Below are 15612 nucleotides of genomic sequence, written 5' to 3' on the forward strand. Positions count from 1 at the left end.
CCAAACTGGAAACCAGCATAGCTGGGTTCTGCTTCTCTGCATTACAGCATTAGAGAAAACAGGGGTGGGGAGGAGAAAGGTCACCTGGACAATCTCTCATTCATAAAACACCAGCAGCTTGTCTAAGCCTGCCAGAGTTAGAAGCCTTTGGACAAAATTCTGAGGCACGTGGTGGAATTCTTGGGATGTCCTGCACAGGAACAGGAGCTGATCCTGATGGGTCCCTTCCAGCTCAGCTTATTCTGTGATGCTACGATTCTTAAACCACTATTGACAGGTATTTGCCCAGCTTAGTTTCATCCATCTTTGCCAAGTTGTTTCTCTTCTCTGCAACTGTTGTGAGGCTGATTTAGTTTAGCAATGAGCTTTGATTGAGATTTATGGATGGAGAGCCTTAGCCAAGGGCAGAGCTGTTGAGGCCATAGTGCATGGCCTTGGGCATTTCAACAAGCTGCAGCAGAATAAAACTTCAATGTGAAAAAGCCACCATTCTGCCATTTCTCCAAGTAATCCTGCACTACAAATCCTCCAGATCCCCAGTTACTCCCTGACAGTTCGAGCCACAGACAACGGCCACCCTGCTCAGTCCAGTGATGTCCCTGTGCACATCCACGTGTCTGATGTCAATGACAACCCTCCTCGGTTCTTCCAGCTCAACTACAGTGTGGTGGTGCAGGTGAGCCAGGAGACACTTTGTTGTCCCAATCCCTCTCATGGCACTAAGGAATTCATGCCTGGGCTGCTGTTGGAGCAGAGTGGGGAGACAGTGATGAATCATATTGCTGCTTTGTGCTCTGTGTGTTCTGGGGAGGGAGTGGGATTCGTTTCCCTGTTCCTGATCCAGCAGCTGCTGGGGCACTGTAGGTTCCCCTGGGCCATTTCTCTTTGCTTACCTTGCTCCAACAGCATCTTTCTCCATTTCAGGAGAATGCTCCTGTGGGGACAAGTGTCCTGGAGCTGATTATGAGCGACAGAGACTCCCCAGAAAATGGACCACCATACTCATTCCAGATCACCCAGGGCAATGATGGGAAAGCCTTTGAAGTCACTCAAAATGGTCTGCTGGTGACATCATCTGTCCTGAACAGAAGAATGAAAGAACAGTACCTATTGCAAGTCCAGGTAAAGCCTGTGTTACTGTCCTGGTGTCTGAATTCCCCAGCCAGCTTAAGTAGCAATAAAATGCGATTAGCATGGCCCAGCTGAATGAAAACATCTCTGGCTTTGAAGAAATCCAATCCAGGCACAAATTGTGCAGCTTGGAGCCAGCTGCAGAGCTCATTTCTCCACACAGTCTGCCCACAAGAAGCAGGGGGCCAGCTTCTCTGTTGATAAAATCAGATAATATGATCATGAAAAATACTCTGTCAGCAGTTTCCTTAGACAGATGCTTTCCCCATAATCATTCTAGTGAATTCCAATTTAGAGTGAGACCTGGGTCTGGTCCTACAAGCTTTCTCTAATTATCCTTGTCATTTAAGAAGTGGTTCAAGTTCCTCTTCAAAAAGGATTTGTATTGTTGCAGAATGAATTCATTATTTTTCAATGTTATCAGTAAGGATAGTCCATTACAAACAAAAGGATAATAACATGTAAAGTACATACTTCTTCAGTAATGGCAGTTGTTGTAAAAGCTGGGTACTATTATATTACAAACCTCAACCTCTAACTGCTTAGCATTAGGGAGAAACTTATCCCATAATCTGATTATTCGCATTTTTCTGTTTGAGGTCCCTTGACTCAATGCTAGACAGACATTGTCAGAGGTGGCACAGGGGCTTAAACAGCCCGGAAGGTGAGCAAATGTGCTGATGTGCGTAACTGCTTTACACCTCTGTGCACTCAGTTATGCATGGAACTGCAAAGATTGGCAACATCACCAAAAATTATGAACCCTCAGGAATTCAGAGCCACTTAGAGGTACCCCAGCTGTTGCTGAGTGCACAGGAAAGTGAGCATGACCCCACTGCTAGCAGAAGGCCTCAATCAGTCTCCATCCTGGAAGGGATGCTGCCCTTTCCCTGGGGCCTTCTCCAGGCAGAGCACAACACTGCTGCCAATTTTTCCCATTCCTTCTTCCTTCCCAACCTGCTGCCTGAGAGCTTCCACTCACTGCTCCGTGAAAGGCACTCTCCTTTGCAAGACCTCGCCAGTCAGGTGAGGTGACAGTACATCAGCATGTGGCTATAACAGATCCTTCTGTTGCCAGGTCTCCGACAGCGGCATCCCTCCCCTCTCCTCATCTGCATTTATAAATATCCAAGTGACTGAGCAGAGCCAATACGCCCCCTCAGCCCTTCCCCTGGAAATATTCATCACCACCAACGAGGAAGCCTTCCGAGGTGGCGTTCTGGGCAAGATCCACGCCACGGACCGGGACCCCCATGACACGCTGGTGTACACTTTGGTGGCACAAGTGCCCAAGGAGGGTCTCTTCTCTGTTGGGGCTGCAGATGGGAAGATCATTGCTGGGGACAAGCTCCCCCACGGCCACTACCTTCTGAACGTGACAGTCAGTGATGGAACGTTCACAGCCACCACGAGCGTCAGCGTCCACGTGTGGTGCTTCACGCAGGAGGCCTTGGACAAGGCAGTGGTGCTGCACTTCCGACACCTCTCCCCCGAGGAGTTTGTGGGGGACCACTGGCGCAACTTGCAGAGATTTCTGGGGAACATCCTTGTCACCCGGCGCCAGAACATCCACATGGCCAGCCTGCAGCCTGCAGCCACCTCTGATGGAGTGGATCTGCTCCTGGCTGTTGGAGAGCCACACGGCTCCCTGTACGAGCCGCGGGTGTTGGCGAACAAGCTCACTGGGTCAGCTGGGGAGATGGACCAGCTCGTCGGGCTCCGGATGAAGAAAGCGATCCATGTGCCCTGTCACGGGTCAGACTGTGCCCACCGTGTCTGCAAGGAGACCATCCAGCTGGATCCAGGCATGATGTCTACGTACAGCACTGCCCGGCTCAGCGTCCTCACCCCACGGCACAGCTTGGAGCAAATTTGCTCATGCAATGGTGAGCCATCCTTCCTGGCAGTGTCTGACCCTGTAAACCTGGGCATGTTGTGTTTTCCTTCAGTACATTATAGAGCATCTGGATTTTCCATGGGATTAGGTTGCCCAGTGACCAAGAGCTCTACCCACAATTTCAAAGACTCTTAGAGTCTGAAAGTTTCACATAGTCTATTTTTAAAAATTAATCTCCTGTAGCATTTAATGACAGCAACATCTGTCTCTGTCACTGGGAAAAGTCACTCATACATAGCCGGTAATGAAGGTCAGTGATCAGAATTTTGATCCGTGATCTCATGTGTTAATCCTGGGCCTGGAAAAGCACAGAGTAACTGATAAATTTGAGGAAAGCCACATAAAGCGTATTTATTATACTGGCTCTAGAATACTTCAAGAAATAATTGGAGGGAGCAGGGATCAGTAACACTAAGGCAGGAATGTAAGGGGATACCACAGAACAATATAAAGACTTACTAAGGATGGAGAAATTCAAGGGTGTCGTAGACCACGCTGAGGGCACTTTGAAGGACAGAAATAGCCAGGCTGGTATTTCAGGGCTGCTTCACAGCCGAGTACATGGAATGCTGGGAGCTCCCAGTGGGACTGTGGTAGATGCAGTGTGGGGATGCATGGGTTGCCGTGGGTGGGACTGCTCCTGGACAGCTGTGGCATCAGGCTAGGAAAAGAAGAAACATTTGATGCAGTCCACAGGCTCAAAGTGCCACAAAGATGAGACCTTTCTTTCATTCTCCTTTCAGGAACAGCTGTGAGGTTTGGAGGCCACAGTTTCATTTGGTACCAGCACTCCCAGGCTGGCTCCTGGCACATGCACTTTCGCCTCAAGACCCACCAGCATCACGCGGTCGTGTTCTACGCCAACGGGACTGACCACGCCACTCTGGAGGTGTGTATTGCAGTGCAGGGGATTTCTCTCCAGAGTTACAAAAACCTTACTCTTTCAGGGAAGGGAATCACAGAAAGAATATGCAAAAATATGTACCCTTAGCAATTTATGTAGGGTTGGGAAGACCAAGTGAGAGCCAAGCACAGTTTGGCAATTGCTGTAACCACAACTGTGAATTGTTCTTTACATCTGTGAATGCACGTGTTGGTTTCTGGTGTGAAGTCATCAGACATCCACAGCAGGTGTACATCACCTTCTTTCCTACAGCTTGCTTCTTCATTCCTCTCTTGCATCACACCTCCCAGGACAAAGAATTTACCAGGTGGAGTTGTCCACAGACTGGTCTGCTTCTACTTTAGCAAAGGGCAAACTGCCCCTCAGACCTCAAATTAAAGGTCCTTTACAAAAATGGACAGAACAGACAAAACAGGAGTCTTAAATTATATTTTTCACACACACCCCCTCTTTTCAACCACTTTCTTCAGATGGTTTCCCTATTTTAGACACCTGCAGAGGCAGGAATATTTCGTTTTGATCACTCTCCTCCCTTTGACTGAACACTGAACCTACCAAAGCATTCAAAGATCATCTCCTTCTTCTGCCTTGGCAACAGAAGGAAAGCAGCAGATGACTTAAGAATAGGGGTTTTGTATATTCCTCATCAACTGAACTTGGACTAATTGGAGACTAAGATCACAGGACATGCTTACAGAGATTTGTCCTTGAGACTGATCACATTGAGATCTACACACTATATCCTACCTGCAAGTGTTCATCCTGTCCTTGAATTCCCCCATCCCTTCTCATGGTTTCACAACCCCATCTTCCTATTGTGAAACACTTGTCTTTCCACTGTTACAAAAGGCAGGGAGCTGCACAGCAGCCAACCCCCACACACATAACCTGTTGCACATATTTCAAGCTCCTGCTGCCACAGCCATCACTCCTGAAGAGCAGGAGCAGGGAATACCATCTATATGTCCTCATCTCTGAGAGTGACCTTACGCTGCACTGTAAAGGGCCAGTGAGAAGAATTTCTCAAGAAGGGTCTCAAGCTTTCTACCTCACCTCTGGAAAGGAGAGTCACCAAATAGTTCATCAGAAGGAATCCAGCACTTTAGATGGTGCTCAGGAAGTACAAGAAGGCAAGGAACTCCACTGATCCAGGCCAACACAGGGAGTCAAGGGAGAAAAGGCTTATTGTTGGTGGAGTTTAGTGAGCCCATGATCTCCTGTGCCCAAGCTTGTCTCCACAAGCTTTTCAATAGGAAACATTCATAAAGCCTCCTCCATAAAAGAGCCTGTGAATCATTTCTTTCCTGACTCACTTTATTAGCAATATCTTGGGGATAAAAACATTTCTAAACCACCTGGCCTGATAAAAATGAAGGAATCCCTCAAGATTTTAAACTTTGTAAATTGCAGTACTCCGGATAGGAGCCAAAGCCTTGAAACAACCATAAGTGATGGTTTGTAGATTTGGTGAAGAGGATGAGCTCTCCCAAGAGCATGAATATCATCACTTTTCCAGTCTCTCAGCTCTCCTGATGTTCAGAAATAGGATGCAGCAAGAGGATGGCAGACCAGGCAAACTGGGAAAGATTTGGCAGCCTGTCAGTTCTTGCTCCAGGGAATTGAGTTCTCAGCTGTCTCCCAGCCCCAGAAATTGATAAGCCAAATCTACAGACCCATCTGAAGTGAAATTATGTTCCTGCAGATGAAGTGAAGTGACAAAGTTCTCTGGTGTGCTTGCCAATTGTGCAAAGGGATTTACACACGTGTTGCCCTGAGGCCCTTCCATGGCATGTGCCAGCTGCTTCTTTTTCTTCCTTCCTTCAGCAGTTGCTTTCTCCTCCTACTGGGATTTATTTATACCGTGGGCTTCTCTAAGTTAACTATTGTGCTGCTCTGCTTTTGTCCCCTCCAGAGTAGCCCCTTCATATTGTATGTGGGTTTTTCTAGAGTCAGTGTAGCCCATGATCATTCCTCCTCTTCTAAACCCCTTCCAAGAATCATCCCTCCTCGTCCCCCATGGACATCACTCTCACCTGGGTTGAATTGCTTGATGTTACACAGCAGGCTTTGCAGGTTTCCCACAAACACTTCATTCCATCTCTTTTCTCCTTTTCCATAGGCTCTTGGCTTCTGTGAGAGAGAGGTTTTATCAACAAAGCACTGGGGAGATAAAGGTGAAAAAGGGGTTTAACCCTGACTTCACCCTGAAACAACACAGCTAACTTTTCCTTTCTCCATCCTCTATGACTTTTAAAGATGAATCTTGGGCCAGGAATAGGAATTTCTGATGTTGTTGTTTAATGCAGAAGACATTGGTATGGTTCACTTTCAGCAGCTCAGTACTTTGTCTCTCTCCAGTCTGGTGGAGATCAAGGATTGGATTGCAGCACATATCAGTAGCTTTGGCCTGGCATTCCAGCATGGGTACAACAGTAATTCCTTTCTCTGCCTCCCAAGTCCTCCTTTTCTCCTCCAGAGAAAGCTGCCAGTGCTTCTCCTCAACAAGATTCTTTCAGCACCCTCACCCCTGCCAGAGGGGCAACTGCTCCAGCACGTTCCCCACCACTAATGAGACATTGAGAATAGAAAAAAAGCCACGTGGCCCAGAACAGGAGTCCTTCTGTGACTGATGATGCACTTATGGATAGTCTGAATGCCAGGGCTCTGATCAGGCTCAAGAAGATGGGAGGAAGGGCAAGCAGCTGCAGCAGTAGCGGTATGATCCCATGGCTCTGCTCCCTGTTACGTGGAAAGATGAGCTTCCCTCCTTGCATGCTGGTTAAAGGCTGCAGGGAAGGACCACAGGTGAAACTGTGTCAGAGGGATATTTTGCAGAATAAAGAAAGTTGCAGTCACTTAAACAGGCTTTAACTGATCCAAGCATAGGTTAATACTGGTGAAAGGGACTGCATTTGCCTAGCTGGTTCTTGGAATCAGAAAGTTGGGAGTCATCTCAATTGTCAATGTGAAGGCAGGGAGAGAGGGGAACAAGCAGCAGCAGAAATGTTGAAACCCTTCATAAACACCAGCCACCCGTGTCACAGCTACCTGTGACTTGTGTGTTTTACAGATCGTTAATGGAGTGCCTCAGCTTGGGTACGGCTGCCGGGGGATCTCCGCTGGGAACCTCTCCTCCTCACGCTTTGTGAGTGACGGCGAGTGGCACTCGGTGTTCCTGGAGGTGAAGAACACCTCGGTCCGCCTGCTCATCGATGGCCTGGGAAATGCCTCTCTCCAGCTGCCAGGGACCTGTAGCATCTCCCAGGGCAGACAAGATCTGATTTTTGGGGGCCTCCGGCAGTCGCTGCAGTCACAGAGAGTCACACGGGGGTTCAGGGGCTGCCTGGACGTGGTTGCCATCAACGGCAGAGAAGTGGTTCTCCTTCCTGGGAAAGGGCAATCGAAGGAAGTCTTGGAGGAGGTGGGGATAAGGCAGTGTTGCTCCCCCACTGGTGCCTGCAGCAGCAACCCTTGCCTCAACAACGGGATGTGCTCCGAAACTCATGGAGGAGGTATGTGAACATCCCACGCAGAGCTAGAGGAGGGCAATAAGCAGTGGTGGGGGGGAAAGATGCAACAACTTTATTCATCCCCATGGAGGGGCTATTCCAGAGGGGAAGCAGAGGTCCTCTGTCCCAGGGGACCTCAAGTGACTCAGTGCAGCAGCAGCTGCAGGGTATGAGATCATCATCCTGGCTCTCACCAGTGGACCATGGCCCCAGAGGGCAGGAAGGTGTTTCTAAGGAGTGTGCATGACATAGGAGAGCAGAGTGTTGCCAAAAACTCGAATGAAAATAGAAATTCCACCCACCCCTCTGCATCCTTTTTGCTTAAGGAGCTGTTAACAAAGGTGGAATCAGGCAAGATGGGATCATGTGGTGATGGCATGAAACAAGCCAAGATCTTGGCCTCTTCCCACTGCAGCGAGCAGCTCCCCAGGGCTATGCAAAGGGATATGGGAAAACCGTAAGCTCAGATCCAAGAGTCCCAGGCTAACATGGGGTGCACACACCCAAAAGAGGTTTGATACAGGCTCTGCCCTAGGCAGTGTCACTGCTGCCCCGTTCCTGCCATCAGAGGGGCTCCTTGCAGTGAGCTGTATCACAGGGACAGGGGCTGTGAGGAGAGGAGCTGCTCCCAGTGATGTCCACCCATGTGTCACTACCCTACACCTCGTTGTAGCTGCCAGCACAGCAGGGCTGCACCCCATAACACCCCTATGTCTATGAGATGGGTACTGCCTGTGCCTCAGCCCCTCTGGGGGGCAGTGGGATGCTTCCCACGCTGCTGCGTGGGGCAGAAGCTGCTCCTGCAGCTCTCTGCTCTTTGGGGCCCTTGCCAAAGCACACCCTGCCCAGCGAGCAAGTGAGGACAGAGGAGGCACCACCTTCTCCTGCCCTGCCCGCTGCCTCTGGGAACAAGATTCCCAGCCCTGTCGACTCAGCAGCTGCCTGGTTCAGGTGAACTTGTTTGACACCAGATGTAAATGTACAGAACAGTTAAGTCTGGCTGGCACTCACAGCTCAGCCTTCAGACCTTCTGCAGAGAAGGCTGGGCTGGAAGGGGCTCAAAGCCCACAAGGGGAAAACACATCTCTGCTCTAAGTCAAGGCATCCCCTGCTTTCACTGCAGAGAGAATACAGTGGGAGGGGGAGGTGAAAAATCACTCCCTCAGTAATAACCTAATGATCATCCAGTGCCCTTCCCAATAGTTTCCTTCCAAGATTGAACAATTTCTCCTGCAAATGGCCCAACTGACCAGGAAAGAGCTTGTGAGACATGGCCTCAGGCAGGACACTCCTGCAGGGAAGGGATTGCTCAAGGGATGTTTATTTATGAGGTTATCCTGGTTGCTTGGCTTCCCTGAGTGCCATGGGCTCAGTCCTGGGGACCCTGGGCAGGCAGCACGAGTTTATGCAAAGCTGTGCCCGGGGATCTCAGGCGTGGGATTACAGCACAGGCAGGGACTCGCCTGTGGGAGCGAGCCCAGGGAACCACGTGGCCATGTGAGAACGCATCTGTGGGGAGAGGGCCCAGGCCAGCCCAGCACCACCCCAACCACAGCGCTCAGGACCACAAACACCAGTGAGCCCCACATCCAGGACGTGTGTTTGGGCACACACAGCCCTGTGGGCAATGTCCAGCACCTGCTGCACCGGTGTCAGCACATCCTTCTGCTACAGCCACTGACACATATGTGGGAACAGGCCCACCGTTGTTTGCCCCATGCTCTACAGCAGGGTTCAGCTTGTGGGTGAGTAGCAAAGACTTTTCAAGTGTGCTGCAAGGTGGAAACTCTGGATTTCCTGCATGACAGCACCAGCCAGGTGACGAGCAGGAGCTCAGCACAGCCAGGGACATTCCCATGCTTAGGGCTACACTAAACAGCAGCCAAAAGCACAAACAGCTGGAGCCCCCTCCGAGTCCCTGGCTGTGCTGGGTTTCTCTCTGGCTGTGAGCAGACATCTCCTGTAAGCAGGAGAAACTCAGCATGTTGAGACAGGCACTTCATACCACAAGAACTCGCAGGACCAAAGACTCCTGAGAACAACAAATTACAGGGGATTGCACTTAGCAGAGTCAGAAACTGTGAATCAGCCAGCCAAGTTCCCTTTCTTTTATCCCAGATTTGTCCCTCAGCTTCTCCATGCAATAAAGCTGTGCCCTGACTGCATCTCTGGTCTGTGTCAGGAGAGGACAGGCTTGACTTGTTGCTCAGACAGCTCCCTAGTGCCACTGCATTGCCCCAGAGTGGCCACCCAACCTCCAGCAACTACACCAAGTCCTGTAAAACACCCACCAGGCCTCCAGGGATGGTCTGGGTGCCCCACAGCACCTGCTGCAGCAGCAAATACCTGCGCTTGGGTAGCTGTGTTGAGCCCTCTGTGGGGGCCATCAGCACCAGGCACTGCTCCTCCCTGTTCCTGCCCGTTTTTCCACACAGATATGTTCACTCTCACCATCTCCAGGTTACACCTGCATCTGCCCCGGGCTGTTCTCTGGTGAGCACTGTGAGCTTGGGGACAGTCCCTGCGAGTCCAAGCCCTGCCTGCACGGGGGGACCTGCAGCGTCTCAGCCACCGGCTACTCCTGCCACTGCCCTGACTGGTACCTGGGCGAAAGGTAAGGCCTGGGGGGGCTTTGGGACAGGTGGCATCCCATGATGGGCTGAAAACATGAGCATTGCACATTTCTGGAGCTCGCCAGATCCACGCACTCTGGGATTAGTTGCAAACAGCGGGTACCTGAGCATTGCAGCTGGGAGGTGTCGGAGGGCAGAGCTGAGCAGAACGGGACACAAATAACTCTGCCATCGTGTGGCCATTGCCCCTCTGTGCCCATCTCCTCTGAGCAGGCGGGAAAACAGAAAAATCTCCTCTGCTTAACAGCTGCTTTGGTGCCTGCAGGTGCTGTGGGGCAGTTCAGTGCCTCTCCTTGCTGGGGGAGAGTCTCTCCCCGCACGCTGCTGCTCCCCGTGACGGGAGTTGAGCAGTGATGGGAACACCTTGGCTGTGGTGGGGGCAGCTCAGCTGTGGTGGGGGGCCTGGCAGCAGGGTACAGGCAGACACTGCCCTGGGTGGCAGGAGGGTGCTCTGAGGTTGGGGGACGCTGCCTGTGAGGTGCTCCCTGCTTCAATAGCCTGAACACCCATCCTGCAGGTGCTAAAGGCACCTTTTCTATCCAGGACCAGCTCTACAGAGCTCATGTAAAGGAAATCTCTGTCCCAGCTCACAGCTGTGATTCATCCAATTCAACCAATTCAAATCTCAGTCAAGGCAATGGGCATTACCACCCCAGCCCAGCAGCCCCTCCAAGACCCCCCACCCTGCCTCCAGCCCAGCCTGGTCAGAGATTTCCAGTGCAGGCTCCAACGGCATCACACCCAGTTCATCTTTCTGCCTTGCCCATTTAGCCAGGATGAGCACTGGTCCTGTGGATCAAGGCAAAGGCAGAAATTATCCGTGCAGCTCTTGGAATAAAAGCCTATAGCTGAGCATTAGGTGGCAGTGTAATACCTGAAATCAGCCGGAGCCTGTGGGTGCACGTTGCACGCACCAGCTCACAGATCCTAAATCACTGACTACAACAAGAGCAGTGCAAACCTCACAAAGTTTGTTCAGTAATAAGAACAAAAAACGGAAGGAAAGCCAATAAAGCCTTGTATGTTACCCCTAGCATGGGGAGGTCATTGCTGTTGGAAGGTTCCCTGTACTGTTGGCAAACATTTCAGTTGTGTGGGCTGGAGCAGGACAGAGAATCAGAAATTCCATCTCGGTTCTGCAGATGGTCCATAAAATACCAAAAGTCCTCTCCAACAAGGATGTCCACTCATCACCTCACAGGGTAGTCTTTCCCCCAAATATTTGCAGCAACCTGCAGACATCCACCGACCATCCAGAGGCTCCACAGAGCTTGAAGGACGAGGGAGACTTCTTAAGAGGTTAACACACCTTAGACTGACCCTGGGCTCCCTGATTTAACAGGATGAGAGCATCTCTCTATGCAGTGTTAGCCCTGGAACTACAAACACTCCTCTGAGGCAGGAAGCCCCCCATTTTAATTTGGGCACATGACTGAAAAATAGGACCACCCTGTAAAACATGGTCTCTTGAAAAGCATCATTTTATACTCAAAGATCCTCTGCCAGGATAAGCAGGGAGCAAGAATCCAGCGAGGGAGGAAGAGCAGACCAGGATAGAGCATCCTTAGGTGGTGTAAGCCAGAGCCCTGAACAGGATGAGGCAGTTTTGGTGCATCCCAGACTGATGGTGGTTATGTCCATCCCTTTCTCCGCACAGGTGTGAGAAGCTGGCGGAGGAGTGCCAAGACAACCCATGCCACAATGCCGGGCGCTGCGTGAGCAGCCAGGGCTCCGTCCACTGCATCTGCCCGTCGGATTACCAGGGGGACTACTGCACCCAGCCCATCATCACCCCCTCCATCGTGCCCACGCAGTGGGCGCTGGGCCCCGAGGAGATCGCGGAGATCGCGGCCGGCGTGCTGGGGGCGGCCATCCTGGCCGTGGCCTTCGTGCTCGTCCGCAAGCGCTGCCGCCACCGCGCCAAGGCGCACAAGCCAGTGGCCCGCGAGGACCCCGACCTGCTGTCCAAGAGTGAGTTCTCCAAGAGCGTGGGCGTGGGCACCCAGGGCGTGCCCCCCATCGAGCTCAACATCCTCAGCGACGCGGCGCACAACAACCTGGACCGGGCCACGCCGGAGCAGCGCAAGGCCACCGGCACCCCGGAATTCGTCACCTTCAACTCGGCCAACGCCCCGAAGCACCGGGGCACCATCGTGTGCAGCGTGGCCCCCAACCTGCCCCCCGCTGCACCCCCGTCCAACTCTGACAATGAGTCCTTCATCAAGTGCACCTGGGCCAGGGAGGAGATGGGTCAGTAGCCACAGCTTTTTCTTGCTCTTACACATCCCTCTTCCCCTTGGGAAGTGGATCTGAGGTTTGGAAATGTGAGGGAGAAATGGTGTTGGCTAAAGCCAAACTAAGCACGGGCAAATACTTCCTGAGCCCTGCTGTAGGGCCTTCATTGGCTCTTTCTTCCCTGTCCACCAGTACATCCCAGTTTTCTGCTTTAACCTGCTCGTTCTCATACACAGTCAGCAGGGAAACCATTAATGCATAGCAGGCTGTGATCCTGGGTCAAAACCCCCTGTAAAAGAGAAAAATTGAAGGAAAAAATTAAGACCCTAAAAGTCAGTGGGAGTTTAAGTGAAGACATTTGCATCAGTGCTCCTGGGCAAAGGGATCATCACATTCTTGGGGAAACACCTTGAATGGCTCTGGACAGCAAGGTTACTCCATGCAGGAGTTCCTCACAAGAGTAACTGCAGGGAAAGGGAGAGATCCAGGGGATCACTGGATCACTGCCCCAATCCCTTCATAACATGAGTTTCTTGCATCCAAACAGCATGATGAAGTGTGTCTTTTGGGTGCTCAAGTAGTGGATATCTGTAGGCTGGTGGAAACATTGCCTCAGCGCAACCCGGGGTGATCTCAGGTCCCTGCAATTCCCGAAGTAGCAACTACACCTCCCCTGTCCCCATGTCTCCTCCTCAGTCTGCCACATCTCCTACAGGCTCAGAGCCTACAGAAGGAATTAGCAGGAGGGCAAGAGAGAGGCCACAACCGCTACAGCTGCAGCTAACACGACTCTCTTTTGTTCCAGTCTATCCAGCAGAAACGACCTACTGGCCCCCCCGGTACCTGTCGTCAGATGTCCAGGAATATTCCCACTACGAGATCATTCAAGGCCCCCCTGCCCCCTCCTCTCACCCTCCTCTCCCCCCGCCTCCCCCTCCCCCGGCAGACACGGAGCCGGTCGCTCTCTACGGGGGCTTCCCCTTCCCGCTGGACCAGAGCAACAAGCGAGCCCCCATCCCACCCCGCTACAGCAACCAGAACCTGGAGGACTTCCTGCCGCTGGGTCCCGTGGACATGGGAGCATCCCAGTGCCAGAACGAGTACACGGCCATCAGCTACTACCCAGCGCAGCTGGTGCAGGGCGAGGGGGTCCCGTACCAGCCCGAGCCGGGCTACAAGAGGGTCAGCATGCGCCTGAGCGTGGCCCAGCCCTCCTACGCCGACTGCGAGCTGGGCCACCAGCCCAGCATCCGAGCCCAGCCCCTGCCACCACCCAACTACGAGGGCTCCGACATGGTGGAGAGTGACTACGGGAGCTGCGAGGAGGTGATGTTCTAACAGGGCTCGCTCATGGGGTGAGGAGAGAAGCACATCTCCACGCAGAACAGAGTGCAGGGGGCTGGCACACGCTGCTGAAGGGAGGTCTGTGTGTGCCCCCCACAGCTTGCAGCATCTCCCCCTGCAAGGCTGGGTTGTAATTTTGGCTGGATCTTTCCCCTCGCTGCCCTCCATGGTGCTCCTGCTGCAAATGGAGGGGAAACGCTCCAGCCACTGCTGGGACACGGAGGATGCTCCTGGGATGACAATGACTAACCTGCCTCCTCACCAAGGGGACTGCCTCCAACACCATGCAGGACCACCTCCTCCCACCCCAGGCTTCCTGGCTGCAGGGAGGATGAGGAGGGCAAGCACTGCAGGTATGGCAGCAGTCGTGGTGGAGAAAGGTGTGAAAGGACTAGCAATGCACAGCCTGGCAGTGCCCCATGTGGAGTAGCAAAGGCTCCCTGCTCCCAGCTCTGGCTCCAAGGGCTTGCATCAAGCCAACAGTTTGCTCGTGGAATGGATCAGCTGGTGCAAACCCTCTTCATGTCTGCTCCCTGGCACTGGGAGAGAGAAGAGGGAATGCAGCTGGTCTCATCAGCACATCCCTCACTGGCTAACAGAAGTCCAAGGGGAAAAAAAAAAAAAAAAAAAAAGAGTCCATTTCTGTAGAAAAACCAAGCAACAAGGTCTGTCACAGCAGGAACCACCCACAGACTCAAACCAGGCTTCCCAGTCGGGCTGTGCTCACACGAGAAAGGGCGACCCTGCCCCGAGGACTGTGTGCACAGCCTTGTCCCCATGGCTGTCATGGTCCCACGCTGAATGCAGCTGTACATGGTCCTGCCAGCAGCAGGGACTCCGTGCTGTGTCCCAGAAAGTCTGGCCAGCACTGCCTGAAATCTCTGCCCAGAGAGGGGCACCGAGGCTACTGAGCGTGGGTTTGCCTGTTTGTCCTTGTGCTTGAGAACGTATCGTTTCTTCGTGAGAGGTTTTCTTTGGTTGGTTGTTTGATGTAACTTTTTTTGTTGTTGTCGAATTTTTGGAAAGTATTAAAAGAGTTTGGATTTTTTTACTATTATGGTTTTATTCAGTTGTCTCAGGGATTCTCTTGTAAATAAATAGGACATCCTTGCCTAGCTCCAGCCAGGGGAAAAACAGCTTATTTTGGACACCAGAACCTTTCAGGGAAGTACCAGTACAGCAAGTTAAATACATTTTTGAGGATGCTGTAAGGGCCAGAGGGACAAGGCAGACAGACCCACAGTACCTTGTCCTGCTTTGGGAAACCATGAGCCTCCTCCATCTCTTAGTTCAGGATTGAAGGGCTTGAAAGGACCCAAACTGAAGCCCTGCTTTGATTTGTATCCCCAACAAACAGCACCTGTTTTACCTCCCAAAGCTTTCATGCATTTCCACGACATTTTTTTACCAGCTCTGCTCAGCAGAAAGCAGTCCCTGCCTGGATTAGAACTATTTTATCTAGTTGGTTTTATTCTGCTTGGTAAATCCCTCTGAACATCATCCTAAAAGACCACAATTCCTGCACTTTTTTTTTGAGAACACTTTATTTTGAGGTGTCTCAGCAACAGTCTGAGACACTGGGAGAGAGAAGAGGAAACTAAGAGTGCCACTATTGCCCATAAGGAAACACAAATTGTTCCTCCCAGCAGCAGAAGCAGCACAAATAAGAGTGATATTTTCCTCCAGATTTTTTAACTCCCCAGAGTTGCTTTGGCCAGTGGTCACAGCAAAGGGTAAAAGCAACTGAGATGATGCTCCACCAAGTGACACCTGGGAAGGAGCAGCCTCAGCAAAGCCATTTCATGGGATGGGGACAGCCCTGCAGTGCTCAGCCCTACAAAAGGATGGCTGTGGATCCCACCATGGTGACTCTCCATACTCAGAAAGACCCTGAAGCACCAGGAGCTGCCTGTGCTCAGCCGTCCCTCCTGCCCTGTCATTCAGGTGACCTCAGATCCA

General features: G+C 51.9%; 1 protein-coding gene across 1 annotated transcript in view; it reads left to right on the plus strand.

The window, feature by feature from the left end:
• Positions 1 to 14704, plus strand: part of FAT2 (FAT atypical cadherin 2) — a 56470-nt gene extending 41766 nt beyond the window's left edge. Inside the window, exons 17-24 of the mRNA XM_069028649.1 lie at positions 533 to 676; positions 925 to 1122; positions 2210 to 3017; positions 3772 to 3917; positions 7003 to 7444; positions 9902 to 10055; positions 11732 to 12324; positions 13115 to 14704. Of these exons, the coding sequence (XP_068884750.1) occupies positions 533 to 676; positions 925 to 1122; positions 2210 to 3017; positions 3772 to 3917; positions 7003 to 7444; positions 9902 to 10055; positions 11732 to 12324; positions 13115 to 13647 (3018 nt within the window). The 3' untranslated portion in view covers positions 13648 to 14704. The remainder of the gene's footprint in view (positions 1 to 532; positions 677 to 924; positions 1123 to 2209; positions 3018 to 3771; positions 3918 to 7002; positions 7445 to 9901; positions 10056 to 11731; positions 12325 to 13114) is intronic.
• Positions 14705 to 15612: the final 908 nt, after the last annotated feature.

The sequence above is a fragment of the Aphelocoma coerulescens genome, chromosome 13, assembly GCF_041296385.1.
Source record: "Aphelocoma coerulescens isolate FSJ_1873_10779 chromosome 13, UR_Acoe_1.0, whole genome shotgun sequence".
In the NCBI taxonomy this organism is placed as follows: domain Eukaryota; kingdom Metazoa; phylum Chordata; class Aves; order Passeriformes; family Corvidae; genus Aphelocoma; species Aphelocoma coerulescens.